Below are 14,953 nucleotides of genomic sequence, written 5' to 3'. Positions count from 1 at the left end.
CTCGTAACGTTCCTTTGCACGCATTCAAGTTTTTCAATCAGATATGCTTGGTGAGGATTCCACGCTTGACAAGCGTACTCGAGTATTGGACGGATCATGGATCTAAAACCAGTAAATAGAGCCTTAGAGTGAGATCCAAATGTCCGCTTGAGTAAGCCCAATAATCTGTTCGATCTTGCAAAAACAGACAGTACGTGGGCAATAGGCTTATTGCGAGCATTTCTTAAGCGATAAGGTCGAATGGGAATGCCAATACTAGTTGTGTTTTTAGGTCTTCGAACGCATAAAGTCGGCCTTCCCTGAAAAATCCTCCTTTTCCCCTTGCGGGTGAAAAATAATGACTGGCCTTTTACCATATTCCGCTAAGGTCTAACATTACAGATTCTTCATTGTTACTCAGATAATTATTTTGATATATTGGCGACGAAAACAGGGAACACTCATATCTAACGAATCAATTTTTAACTCTGAGAGTTTTTGAAGTTTAACAACTGATTTAGTTTTGGTGAGCCACTATCTCCCTTTATTGTTCCAAGAAACGAAAAACGTCACATATTTTATCAATAATACCTTCTAGTGCGTGGCACGTGCGGGTGAGATCTTCCGCTCTGCACTACTTAGCGAGGACCGTTAGAAAAGCGAACAAAAAATATCTCTTTATGACAATCATACTACAAGTGGAGGCGTAATTGTTTCGAAACAACTCCTGTGATGCTATTGCTCTCAACAAAAACCTAATTCGAACTTTTAATATTCAAATGAAGCATACCTGTCATATTTTTACTTACGTAAAAAGGCTTACTGCGACTAAACCCGACGAAAGTAATTTGCATGACAATCATTTTCCGCAGTGTATGTCACCACTGACTAAACGGCTGGTTCTTGCTAAAAGGAGAATTATCAAGCTTTGCATTTATATTGGCAAAGGATATTTTGAACCGACCTCCAGCCAATGACAATTTTCTAGAAGGTTGCATTAGGTTCAGCTTAGGTTCGACTAAATTTCGAACATTTTGACAATTTTCTAAAAGGTTGCATTTGGTTCAGCTTAGGTTCGACTAAATTTCGGTGGGAATACCTGACCGGAAAATAATCTCTGACAATCATTTCCCGCAATGTATGTCAGCACTGCGTAAACGGCTGGTTCTTGCTAAAGGAAAAATTATCAAGCCTTGCATTTACATTGGCAAAGGATATTTCGGACCGATCTCCAGCCACTGACAATTTTTTTAAAAGATTGCATTTGGTTCAGCCTACAGGAACTAAACTCACCCAACGGAAAAACATAATGATGACGAGAAGCTGCCAGTTGTGGGGAACACTCCTGTTATCAATAACTATGTTGAGTGGGTACTAAAGCTTCTTTTAAAAGATTTTTTTCCTTTAGAATGCATCCTAAGCGCACCCCGAAGAGTCCTTCTAATGGGTACCCTTGGAAAAGTCTTTAAAAGAAAATTGAGCGCAAAAAAAGACCGGTAAAACTTAGAATAGTTTTAGATTAGCCTGTATGGCAGATGGCCACACAGTCTTTTTTTTCAGGAAGCCAAGACGAATAATTTAGGGGATGTATTTCAGGGAACCATTTTACCTTTAAAGCCTGTTCTAACTCATGGGTCTATCATGAAAAAGTGAGGCTTCAGCGCAAACATGCAAATTGCGCTGGGATATTTTAAGCTCGGGTTTTTTTCCAATTTAAAGATACACAAATTTTGTAATGGCTAAAAAGATAGTCGAAATTTAGGTCGCCTTTCACCTATCACCAACTACCGAGCCTGGAAGCTTAACAATATCATTTCAAGTCTTTGAAGTCTTGTTTTCTCCTTAAAAGTTTTTATATGAGTCAGATTTTCGTAGGTGTGTAGTTTTTCGTTAATCTGTAGACAATATCTGAGAAGCCAACGACGTCATGCGGAAATGTTCTTTAAACCCAGCGATGCCCTTATGTATTTATCAATTCCTAAGTTGCAAAACGTAGTTATGGAAAGAAGGCTCACTCTTTAATCTTACAAGGGCCGCCTATCTTAGCAAAAAGTAATAAGATATAAAAAAAATTAAAGTAAAGAGACAAAAACATGGATAAATAAATATAAATAAATTATGTCAGTGATACAAAACAAGAAAAAATGCTGAGATACATTTCACCTATCTAGAAAGTTAGTTTTTAAAGAAACCGCTTTGTACTAACTTGTATATTCGAAACCTCTGTCAGCTTCGCGGTGCTTGAAGATTTGGTTTAAACGAAATGGTGATTGCAATTACTCTACTATAATGGCAGTTTCCATGAAAATCATATTCAGCAGTTTTATGCAACAGTGGTTTAAAGTTGTTTATTTGCCCAAGAAGGTCTTGCGATACTTTTGTATTCTTCATAATTATCGTCATCATTATTTTCATATTTGGAATTCTTAAATTTTTGGTTCTGTTCCTGTTTTTGTTGTTTCAGGTTTTGCCCTGGGTAGTAAAGATTGCGATTCCAAAAAATGTAACTCAGAAAGTGAAAATGGAGGCGATCATTGTTATCCGCTCGGGAATTGCAGCAGTGGTAATTATTGCTGTTATATGAAATGCAAGGGGAAAGAGTGTAAACAGACGTGCTATACTGGAGTTGAGTTCTGTAAAATGGATCTGGAATGTGAAGGTAGCGATTGTGACCAAACCTGCGACGCTGACGAATGTAATCTGAACTGCAGCGGGAAAAATTGTAAAACACAGAAGTGTCGAGGTAAAGGAAATGTATGTGAAATGGATCTAGAATGTGACGGTCAGGATTGTGAACAAACCTGCGAGGCTAAAAAATGTAATCTGAATTGCACCGGGAAAAACTGTAAAACACAGAAGTGTCTAGATAAAGGAAATGTATGCGAAATGGATCTAGAATGTGACGGTGAGGATTGTGAACAAACCTGCGAGGCTAAAAAATGTAATCTGAATTGCACCGGGAGAAACTGTAGAATACAGCAGTGTCGAGATCATGGAAATGTATGCGAAATGGATCTAGAATGTGACGGTCAGGATTGTGAACAAACTTGCGAGGCTAAAAAATGTAATCTGAACTGTACCGGGAAAAACTGTAAAACTCAAAAGTGCCAAGGTAAAGGAGATGTATGTGAAATGCATCTAGAATGTAACAGCCAGGATTGTGAACAAATCTGCGATGCCAAAGTATGTAACCTGACCTGCAGCGGGAGAAAATGTAAAACACAAAGTTGCACAGATGAAGTACAGGTGTGCAATACGCATTTTAACGCTAACGTTTGTACACAGATGTGTGACGGTCACTCCATCACTTCAGATTCATACACGTCGAATATCGTTACATCTATTGCGGCTTCAACAATTCGAGTATTCGCAACTAAAATTTCAACAGGACATGGAACAGAAGCTTACAGTGAGTACAATAATACTTTGAATACTTAAAACCATCTTTTTTTTATTTAACGAAAAAGTGATTAAGATTCTGAAAAAGAAAAAGAAAATATTTTCTTTCAAAATTCGTCGCACCTTACCATAGCGTCAAGTTTATTTTAACAATTAAATGGTCTTTAACATTCAGCTCGATTGCAATCAATGTCGCAGTCACCTTTAGCATTAATCTCACCGTTACCATCACCTTCATCACACCCACCATCAGCAGCAATATTACCAGCATGGACATCAACATCGACATCAGCACTATTGCCATCATCATCAAAGCCAGTAGCAACATCAGCATCAGCATCAGCATCAGCATCAGCATCAACACCAGGATTATTATCAGCAGCATCATTGGAAGCAATATCAACAGCAGGGGCATCAGAATCTTCATCAGCACTGTCACCATCATCATCAAAGTCAAAAGCAACATCACGATTATCATCAGCAACATCGTCGGAGGCAGCATCAGTAGCAGCATCAGCATCATCACCATTATTACCATCGTCATTTGAAACATCGGCAGCAGGATCATCGTCGTCTCCGTCTCTACGGACACCTCTGTCATCGACATTAGAAATTATTAAGAGTCTGGTGAGCAAATTATTTCTCTCAAGCTTTTTATTTACAGCATTGTTGCTCGCCAACTTTACTGTCTTTCTTTATCTCAGGCAAACGATTCTGTTTCCAAACTAAAAGGCGAAGAAATCAGTAGAATCAGGCCTTTGAAGGTATGAATTTACTACTTATATTTTATGATTAAGCCACTTAGTTTATATGAAATGCACAGTGATTAGAAAGAATGAACAATGCATTGCATCAGTTTCTAAGCTTGAAAAAACTTTGAGTTCATTCGAACAAGAGCAAACAAGACTGTACCATTATCGTCATCGTCATCATTATCATCGTCGTTATTATAGTTATTATGACAGTATCATCGTCACTATCTATATCATTTCCATTTCTAAGATATGAACTGGCATGAGTGAAAAAAAAGTGATTCCCGAAAAAGATAATTCCGATTTCTTGGACCAGTTTTTGGACTCTTCTTTAGCACATGCACATCCTATTCACCATTTGGCCATTTTGCTGGATTTATTTCTTTTACCTATTTTTGGTCTAATTCATTTCTTTCTCAATTTTTTTCGTAATCTAAGTAGGAGTAGACGAAATATGGGCCTTTCTAGCATGCTGAATGCGTTGCCGTTAACTCAAACTGTTTTGTTCAAATGTTCGACCGCGATCAAGGGTTCTGCGGCTCAATACTCATAGGACACTCAAATATCGTGTTTGACTCACATGGATCCAAAATTTTAGCATCTTACTTTAACAGAAATACGTTATGTGATTACAGGAGGCTGTATGGATTTTTGAAGACTTCATCACCAGGCTCCAAATCCTCCAAAAACCTCTTGCCGAAGAAGAATTCAAAATAATAAGAAATTCCATCTTTAAGGTGGCAGTCGCCTTGGAGGAATTCGCCCTTAATTATGGCAAACACCAAATGACTGGAGCGAATTCTTCAGTGGAGATAAACAGCCGAAAACTAGGTGAGTCAGAGCATGATTATTCGTTCGGATTTGAAATAATCTATTACTTGTTTAGTGACCGACACATTGACCGATGACATAACGGTTGCTTTCATGATTTAATTTTTTTTTGCATGGGACCTGTTGATAAGTGCTGTAGCCAGATCAAGCCGGTTCCTCCCTCCCATAGACCATTTATTTTTATCAATCATAGTGATAATGGACAATCTTTTTGGAGATTAGAATGTTCAAAAGCGTTCAAACTTCACCTCTTAGAAGACTACGTAAGGAATACATAGCTTTCAAGCAAGTATAATAATCATATTAGGATTATGACTTACTTTCGGACCAACATAAAAAAAATATATTTCTTCGAAAATGTGTGACTCTTAATTTCGTCTCTATTTTTTTTCTCCATTAGTGTTGGCTATACAAAAAGCCTACTGCAAAAATGCTAGTGACTTTTACCTTGGAAAAAAAGAACTGCAAACGAGCCTGGAAGTATCCTCTAGAAACTTTGCCAACAACGGTTTGTATTGACTTCAGTTTTTAAATCTCTGATGCACTAGGACAAAGCACAATTTGCTCTCCAAGATTTTACAGTTTTGAAATACATCGACAAATACATACAAGTTTGTTTGTTGGTTTACATAATCTGTTTGATTCAAATATCCGCCTTGGCTGCTTGGATTTCATATTGTCATGTTGTAGCCTATTTTTTTTTACTTTTTTTAGTATCAGCGGTTGTTGGGATCTTGTACAAGGATCTCCATGAAGTATTGATTACAGATCAACCCAACAGAACTATAACGGGCACCACAAGGTGAGGTTACCTCCTAAAGTTTCTTAACCAAATGCCCCCTCAATCGAAAATACACAAAAGGTTGAACCTATAAGGTCGTAAAATTTTCAAAACCCTATTGAGAGATAATTAGTCATGTGAATTAACGATTTTCCGTGTTGATAATGGCGGGCTCCTAGCTTGCTATTTTCATGAGTGATTACTATGCTTTAGATTAATCTGTTTCATACTGATATTCTATTTCCTCCTGAGGTATTTGGACTCCGGGATAACGGCCGTGGCTTTAGATCCAAATCCAGAAAAATTACAAGAGAATATCATCTTAAGGTTCAGAAATCTGAAGGTAAGAATAGGATCAAAATCAGTATACATTGTTTTAAGTTGTGATATTTATTCCGAGTATATGATTTCGGTGTTTATATTCCGAGCATAGATTCATGAAGGAGAGAAGAAATGCATGTTTTGGAGTGGCTCAAGTGAAAGGTAACAGCTGGAATGTATTTTTCATCCTGTTCCAGGAGTAATTTATTCTTCTAAAATTATGAAGAAAAATGTAATTATTATTATACTTTAATGGGTGTTTTTCTAGGGTTATTATTAACTGTCAATAATTCCTCACTCGACTTTGAAGAAACGTTGAAACTTTCCCTACATTATTAAAAGGCCTTTCAAGGTCAATCTCTTTCTTTTTAAAATGAAGGCATTGATTTGGTATATGTTACCTTTTTTGGAAGGTTTTGTTGTTGCTATTTTTATTTTCTCTTTCCATGGCTATATATATATATATATCCATTGCTTATAGATTCCTTCCATTTATTATCGTTATGTTTATTGATTTGTTTGGTTGTATTATCATGTTTGTTTGTTTCAGTGTGTATCCAGCCTTGCTTGTTTTCTTGTTTGCTTTTTTACCTAAGTTAGGTTGTATCAATGTTGTACGAGTCTATTTAAGAATTGTGCATAGCCTGAATATCAATGTCATCAGCATCCATTTTACTCAATTTGGAATGCTGACTATGATCACTCAAAGGCAAATCCACGGGTGGCAAGGAGAAGATGTCGACAAACGTCAAATTCGAAAGAACTCGACGATGTTTAAAGGCTATGAACTCAGCGCAAGGAAGACAGAAAATAAACCCCTCGGTGCCCTGATGAGTTTTCGGGGTAGTTTCAATTTATATTTTAATTATTACTATGATTATGATTATTATTTTGATTATTATTTCATTATTTTCAGCTTAGGCGGATTTTCAGAGACAGGATGCCATGTGGTTACATCGAAAAGCAATTCAGAAGAAACAGTTTGCAGCTGCAATCATCTGACTAATTTTGCTGTCTTACTTGACTACAACGGTATCCCAGGGGTAATGAATTGATTTTCACCTTACCTTTAGTATTGGTAATAAAATTTCATTTGATTAAGTAACGAATCCGGTGAATATTCATCTCTCCTCACAGCTCACTGTGGAAGACGAAACTATTCATGAAATTATCACCCACGTGGGATTTTGCCTTTCCATCTTCGGAATTCTTTTGACAATTATTCTATATTCCTACCTCACGTAAGTACTGTAACCATACGCTCAAAGAACCAAGTCTTTGCAAGACCTTGAATGATTTGGGGCGTAGAAGAGACAAGTTCTTAAAAAAAATATCGATGAAATTCAAAAGTTTATTGAACAAATAAAATAATAACGAATTAAGATGATTAAAATGTCATAGAGATCAATTAAATTTATGAGCGAAAGCCGGTAGGATGTATAAAGTAGTACAGTACAAAATTAATAGAATACCTTGTCAAATATTGCTTCGTTTTGTTTTTGTTTCTGTCTCGTCTTTGAGTTTTTACTTTTTCTTTTGTTTGTTTGTCGGTTTTTTTTTATTGCTTGCTTGTTTCACTAGAGACGTATGGCAACCTCTGACTCAAATACGACTGAGCCTTTCTTTGTCCCTCGGAGCTGGACAAATAGTCTTTCTCGCCGGCATAAACGCTACAGAAAATACCGTAAGTGTTGTATATCTATATATGGTTTATTTGCTTTTTAGGGGCCAAACAGATTCTCTTTTAAAAATAATATGAAAAAGCTACAAAACCTTTTTTTCACTCTCGCAGGCTCTCTGTGTCCTAACAGCAGCTTTCTTGCAGTATTTCCTGATGGTAGCTTTCTGTTGGATGCTGGTGGAGGAAATTTATTTCGTCCTATTTGTTGTGAAAGTTTATAACATCGGCACCAAGATGCATATGTATCACTTCATATCATGGGGTATTGTTATTTCACTTGTTGTAAATTATTGTAAGCTGCTGAATCGGAAGTATGACTTCTCGAGTTGCACTAACTTCATTCTACTTATGTTTAGGTTTGCCCATCATCATGGTTAGCATTTCAATGAGCATCGCTGCTGGAAAAAATGGAATTGAAAGCTATACCAGTGAAAAATAGTATGAGAAACAACTTTTTTACTTTATCACTCCATTTGTTTTCACTTGGAGTTGCCTTGTTTTATTATGCTGTTGTGTTTGATTTGTGTTGTCCTCTGAAGATTATTTTCTGGAATTTAATTTTTTTTTATATACTCATTTCCAGTTGCTGGCTGTCCTCGAGAAACAACCTGATCTGGATCTTCGTCACATTTGTAGCTGCCATTGAAGTTGTGAGTCTGCGTTGTTATTATTGTTATTATTATTATGATAATTGTCGGTAATATTATCGCTATTTCCTACACCAGGACTGCCTATTATTAAAGATTTTTATTAGTAAACCTTCACCGTCTTTCTAAAGAATATCAACTCCAATTGATATTCCCTTGTGTCTTTCCAAGTTCCATTCCTCTTGGCCTGTGTATGAACCAAGTAATAGCGTGGCGCAGCACACAGTTCTCTGCTGCTCATTATAGAGACGTCGGAGCGCGTTGGTTAGCTGAACACCAGGGTTTAATTTTCTATAAAGATTCAGAATTTTCTTTTTTCAAACGCTCGTAACAGAACGAATGACAATTTTTCTGTTTTCAGCGATACATTTCATAATCCTTATTTTTTTCAGCTCAACATTTTGATACTCGTCCGAATGATAAAGGAGATGAGCACATTAACACAACCCACGGGGGAAGACAACCATTTACAGCAGATACGGGAAGTTTTCAAATTTAACATTTATTAGATAATTGTGGTAAACTAGTTAAAATTCAGGGAGGGGGGAAAGGTAAGTAAAAACTATTTTCTGCAAAGACTCCTCGAGTAATGAAATCAAATTATTGCCGCATTTAGTCTAGCAGTATTTGCCTAGATTCCACTCTCGTTCGTTTGCAACGATGAAGCAATACGATTTTTTTCCCGTGACGGAAAGAAATGGTTAATCGATCCTCGTGATATGTTGTTCTCATTATTCAGACTTGGCATTAAAACATGCGCGGTGATGATTCCACTGCTGGGTGTCACATGGCTTTTTGGTCTTTTGCTATCATCACACAAAGCTCTCGCCTACCTTTTCACCATTTTCAGCTCTACTCAGGTGAGCTTTTAATAAAAGTTAGTCTATAATTAAATTTCAGCCATCTGTTCACATACTTAAATGCTCAAACCACTCTTTTGCCTAAAAAAGTCTCTTTTGGTCAGATGATATTGCCTATTCAAAACAATTTACCTAACAGCAGACAATCTTTATTGGTTTAAGAGATATGCGACTTGCTTTAATTCATTCTTTCGCCACCTTTATTGTGGTTTCATCTCAAACGATCATACCGTTATCACCTTTCTCACCCGGATTACAAAAAGTGTAATACTGATATAATTATCTGTTTCAGGGAATCCTGATTTTCGTTCTTCATTGTGTGCGGAACAGCCAGGTATGATGAATATCAAACTGAGGATGTACATAAGACGAATTGTAAATTTGCTAGATATCATTAAAGATTTTGGCGGTTACCAATTGATACTTGGTTGCTTGTTCATCTGCAGATTAGAGAGCAATTAAAAAGGAAGATGAACATCATTTTCCCATCTGCTGTAGATCATGGAAACTCTGCGAAGAAGAGCTCTCAAGTTAATCCAAGAGATGCCAGCGAAGTGAGGGCAGTAGAAATGCAGTCCTTCAAAGAATAGCAGAATACAGTATTCAGTAATCCAATTTTAACGACTTTTATTGATACCGTTTTTCCAACTTTAAAAATGAAAATCCACAAGGAAAAGCTCACAGGTTAATCCAAGTGATGTCGGTGATGTGTGGGCAGTTGAATAGCAGTCTTAAAATAAGTTGGAATGAAAAAAAAAAGCTTAAATAACTGGATTCACTAGAACGAAAATAAGAGTCGATTATCTAAAATCGTATCATACATTCAAGTCTCACTTGTTTAACACTAATACACATTTTACTGTATTTCCTTTAAACCACTGTTCACCAATATTTATAACGACTTAATATTGGTCCACATTTTGAGTACACAAGGTAACACTAAGCTACCTGTGAAAATACCAAATACGATCGTACTTTTGTAATAGCAGTGGTAAATGTCAAGTTTTTAATTTTTAATTAATAAATTAATTAAATCAACAGATAAAATGATAAATAATTAAAAACGAGTGAACCAACTATACCTTTTAGTAATCTGTTATATTTGTTCTCATGACGAGGCACTTTGTACCCTGTCGAGTCACTTTTGATCACTTTGGATTAAAATTGGTGTACTGAGAAGCAATGAAACAAACTTCCACTGTCCCGTAGGGAAGAATCCCTCTGAGTTTTGATCAATGCTTAGAGTAAACCATTATAAGGTGGAAGAGAGGAAGGGGTTTTAAATCCATCTTCACCACCCTCTCTTCGCTCTCACACCCCTAACCCCATCTCCCCAGGGGAAGATTCTAAGATGCCTGAGAAGTCCAACTACCGAGTGAGTGTTTAAGTTGCTCTGTTATGTTTTTGTCTGTTTTTTGGTTTGTTTCTTTAAATATGAAGCCATTGCCACAAAATCTTCTGAAATGTTGAATAATCCTTCCACTGTGTGATTACAAGCTCGTTAGATATAAGTTAACGCCACTTTACGTGAGGTGCGCACGCACACGTTTGTAACGACAACCCCCCACTTCCCCCTTCTTTCGAAAGGGGAAGAGGGGGAGACCTAGAGAGACCTAGCTACGCCCACCTATTTTATGTTCTCTCGTTGCATTAGCAAGAGGATAGATGTAATATCAGAGCTTTATGACGATTCTTTAAGGATATATTACTCAAGCAAGATATAAGTGCAGACATATATCGAGGAGCACGAAAACCTTTAATCACCATTGCTCTTAATTATTGATGCAACGGAATAGCGATGAACACAGTCGTGGTTGAGCGATACCTTTGATATCTCATTTAAGCGAAATGACCCAGATATACTTCTTGTTATTCTCTCGATATAATGATAGTATGATAAAGAATGGTCTGCATACCCCAAAAATTCCAAACTAATGTATCCAAAGTGAATTAAATAAATTAAAAGATGATATTTGAGTGTCCATGGAGAAGTAACGGCAGGGAAAGTTAGGACAGCGTTATCATCTAAGTTGTAGGATTATTTTAAATTAGTAAATCATTTCAAGTAGAAACATATTTGTTCCGTGGCAGTTGGAATTTTTTAGGCGCTCTAAAAACACCAAAAGTACCATTTCAATAGCTAAGTAAACAAGGAATCTTAATGGTGAGTAGGCAACCGTAAAAATGACATGAGCAATTTTTTGTCATAATTGCTACTAAATAGTTACTTTCTCGGGCTTGGAGAGTTCACAATTGTTTAATTTAATTTGTTTTTTCTCACTGCATGATTGTGGGTCGCACTCTATTTTACCGAAAGAATTACGAAATGAAATACTTTCTCTCGATATTAATGGATTATTTTGCCATGTTTGTTTTAAGCAGGTGCAAAGAATTTAACCGAAGACAAGACGTCAAGAATTCGCATGACATTCAACTTCCTGCAAAATTTATTAGCAACAGAAGGATGATGTTCACTTAAAACAACTCATGCTAGAAAGCTCATCCTTTTAGCAGGAGACTCGTCTTGAAAGGTTTACAAAAAGGAATTCCCATTTACCTGATACTGCCAAACAGGGAAAAAGATCAGAGTTGGGGAAACATAATGCTGACAGAAAATTAACCTCACAGAGAAAAAGAAATGTTGACGAAATTTTGTCAGATATGGGGAACAGTCCTATTATCAATGACTCTGTTGAGTGAGTACAAAAGTTCTTTTTAAAACATAAATCATTGTTCACTAGATTAGTGCCACAAGCTTATTCCGAAAATCGTGACTTCTTCAGAATTCTCTGGCGAGACTCGAGCTTATTGCCCTCACAACGACAGAAAAACAATATCTCCAAGTAAAATCTTACAAACTAACACTATAAACCACACTTTTTATCGGTAAACACGCCTAATAAATCACTTGGGACGTCAGGAGAACACAGGAAAAGTTTGTAAATTAGAGGATGCTAACTTTGTAGCAGCCCAAGCAAGATCGACTTTGCAGCGCACTGGAGAATTTCATTAAGGTGCTGTGATGCAAATGCAAATGCAAATGCAAATGAATTATTTTCAGCCCACACAGGCATTGAATTTGAAAGTGAGGAGAAAAACCGTGAAATACAACCGTCTGCGGTAGATAAATCTGCGGAGCTGCACGCAACTCCTGGCAAAAATTTTCTTGTCACTTTTTATATGTTCACGGCTTATGTTATTATTTTCCTTCCAAATTTTACTTTTCTAGGATATGCAAGACTTAACAAATATATCTGTGCTTCCAATGAAAACCCATGTACACGGGAATGTATCGAGGCAACGATAAATTTGATTCAGATTACTGAAAGAAAACTGTGTTTGTGAAATGTTAGAGGATTTGGGTAAAAATGATTTTTTCCACCAGGCCCTCATTATTAGTGCAGCAGCACGAGCGTTTATCCGCCTACAAACAAAGCTAACTAAAGAGAGGTCTTTAAGAGATCAAAGCTCTTATTCATCGCATTTTTTTTGTTTTAATTGCGCAAAACATATCTTTGCACCTGGTCCAAAAATTATTTAAACTTGTAGGTGCCTGTTTGAACGGAAAGTAAATGTTGACTTACGTCAGCAAGAAGCGACTAAGTGTTTAAATGTCCAATACATTAGCGGTTTGAAATACATTGACACATCTGTAGCACACAGGATGCCACCAAGTCACGAACCAAAACAAGCATACTGACAGCTGCTAATGGAATCTCATGATGAATGATGCGATGAAAGGGCTTTAATCCGGTATATTGATCACAGCCCTTCGTTCGCTGAGTAAATACAAGCCTTATTACATCGATTGGTTATGCTTTGTAAATGTAAAATTAGTAGTAAATGCTACAATGAAGAAATGTAGCGGGAAGCCAGCAGCCCATTCCAAGAATAGACCTGAAAATGATGTGTCAATTGGAGCTTATTCAGCTCCTTGATAACAAAACAAGTTTAAATTGAGAACAAATGAATGAATAAGTAAGATATAGTGTAAAAATAATGTGTCTAACTGTGTTTTTAAATTTTATTTTAGCTTCAATACGATGCAAAATGATTTGAAAATAATTAAACACAATGATTACAATCATGAAGTTTTAAAAATAAATTCGTCGTTGTTATCCATAATAAGTATTCTGTGTTGATGGTCAGCAAAACAGTTTTTAGAACTGATATTTAGCATCGGAGAAACAAAAAAGCTCAGTCGCCATTCTCTGAAGCTACCTCCACTGGATGTCACTGGGAAAATTCGCATAAATCTCTTGAGCGCCAAACATAAGTTAGTCGTTTGGATAAATTTGAGCTCATTTATATAATCGTGCCCTAGAGAAAAGATTGATTGTGATATACAGAAGTATATTTTACACAAGGAATTTTCCCAGTGAATACCGTTACCTATAAAAATAGACGTGGTAGATTATTCGGTCAGTTTTTTTTATTAGGTACCTTCTTCCTCTAATTATTTTTAGTTTTTTTTATTTTTTTCTTTAATTTTTAAGACGGTGTTTCCTCAAGCGGACACTAAAGTCCAGTAGAAATGAATGAGTTTCATTCCACTTGGAAAAAGCAAAAAGAAAAAAAGAAAGAAAAAATTACAATACTTCCATTTTGCATCGATCCCATAGCTACAGCAGTATGCCACCGTTCGTCGAATTCGATAATTTTATTTTTCAATGAATTTTTAAATGATGGCTTCAAAACTTTAATTGATAATCTTCGGATTCAGTTAAGTTAATCTTCTAGTCCATTGAGAAAGTTTAGAAGGGAAATTGAATCAAATGCATTTCAATTCTCATTTCCATTTAAATCATTTTTTTACTTTTTTTGGTGGATGTCTAAAATCAAGCAATATTAGTACACATATGTATTTCTTTTTATCAGGTATGCCTGTAAAACTATCTTTCAGACACCATCCAAATCTGTTCCGAGAATCGAACATTTTCTAGCTTACAAATAATTGTTTAATTCATATTTTGAGCTCTGAATGATTGGAAGAATGATGGAATGTTCCTGAAGGGTTAACTAAAGTTAAAATAGTACAGAAAAGAAAGACTTAGAGGCGCTATTACTTGCATCACTCTAGGTAGGCAAGTGAAATCTTACCCAGTTGTTTGTAGTCCTCATCCAGTTACTGCGAGGCACAATAGTGAACAGCAGCTACTTTATCTGATACATATTTCTAAATTGCTACGTTTAAAAAAAAACGGTTTTATATGGTATATATTTATATATATCTATAGGAAGTCTGCAAGTCGATTTTCGCGTGGAACAGAGAAAAATTATGAGAGGAAAAAACGACGCAACTACATATCCCGACAAGCCTGTTTCGTGAATCGCTTCACTCTTCAGGGGTTTAATGAAAGAATATTCATGTGACTATCGTTTATATACTAGGAAAATTTACATAATACGCGGTAAACTTAAAAACTTTAAAGTTCAGCTGTTGCGTAGCAACGCTTTGTTTCTGTGTCGACATGAAGATACGAGTTCGTTACGCTTATTTAGTGATGAGAGGTCGGGTCGGTAAATTATCAGGAATTTTTCTTTTAGGCAGAGGTTGCATCTTTTACTGGAGCTGTTGTAAGGAGAGTTAGATGATAAGACGCGCCATGAAATAGAGTAGTCAATGTTGTCGTTCCTGAGTGTCCAGATGTGTTTGCTAAGTTCGGTAGAGTTTTTGTGCTTGGCGTGGCGGAATGATGCGG

The 14,953-nt window shown here is 36.3% G+C and overlaps 2 protein-coding genes across 2 annotated transcripts; both read left to right on the top strand.

The window, feature by feature from the left end:
• The first annotated feature begins 2,268 nt into the window (after positions 1-2,268).
• Positions 2,269-3,417, top strand: LOC136280816 (uncharacterized). The gene is made up of 2 exons (XM_066166530.1): positions 2,269-2,359; positions 2,444-3,417. The coding sequence occupies exons 1-2, from the start codon at positions 2,269-2,271 to the stop codon at positions 3,415-3,417; spliced, it is 1,065 nt and encodes a 354-aa protein (XP_066022627.1).
• Positions 3,418-3,559: 142 nt separating this feature from the next.
• LOC131770379 (adhesion G protein-coupled receptor L3) lies at positions 3,560-9,894 on the top strand. Its single transcript, XM_059086084.2, has 17 exons — positions 3,560-4,005; positions 4,083-4,142; positions 4,766-4,961; positions 5,362-5,469; positions 5,676-5,763; positions 5,995-6,085; positions 6,176-6,225; positions 6,980-7,106; positions 7,201-7,304; positions 7,645-7,747; positions 7,856-8,006; positions 8,101-8,182; positions 8,328-8,394; positions 8,784-8,868; positions 9,127-9,251; positions 9,544-9,585; positions 9,698-9,894. The coding sequence occupies exons 1-17, from the start codon at positions 3,568-3,570 to the stop codon at positions 9,839-9,841; spliced, it is 2,061 nt and encodes a 686-aa protein (XP_058942067.2). The 5' UTR covers positions 3,560-3,567; the 3' UTR covers positions 9,842-9,894.
• The last annotated feature ends 5,059 nt before the right edge of the window (positions 9,895-14,953 follow it).

This window comes from Pocillopora verrucosa, chromosome 5 (genome assembly GCF_036669915.1).
Source record: "Pocillopora verrucosa isolate sample1 chromosome 5, ASM3666991v2, whole genome shotgun sequence".
Taxonomy (NCBI): Eukaryota; Metazoa; Cnidaria; class Anthozoa; order Scleractinia; family Pocilloporidae; genus Pocillopora; species Pocillopora verrucosa.
Note: the sequence above shows the minus strand (reverse complement) of the source record. Positions and strands in the feature narration are given on the sequence as shown.

Bases quoted from the DNA above. Each gene is read 5' to 3' on its own strand.
- LOC136280816 (XM_066166530.1), top strand. From the start codon at position 2,269: ATGGCAGTTTCCATGAAAATCATATTCAGCAGTTTTATGCAACAGTGG. The intron at 2,360-2,443 runs GTATTCTTCATA...TTGTTGTTTCAG, and splicing joins GAAGGTCTTGCGATACTTTT to GTTTTGCCCTGGGTAGTAAA.
- LOC131770379 (XM_059086084.2), top strand. From the start codon at position 3,568: ATGTCGCAGTCACCTTTAGCATTAATCTCACCGTTACCATCACCTTCA. The intron at 6,086-6,175 runs GTAAGAATAGGA...TTCCGAGCATAG, and splicing joins TAAGGTTCAGAAATCTGAAG to ATTCATGAAGGAGAGAAGAA. The intron at 6,226-6,979 runs GTAACAGCTGGA...CATTATTTTCAG, and splicing joins TGGAGTGGCTCAAGTGAAAG to CTTAGGCGGATTTTCAGAGA.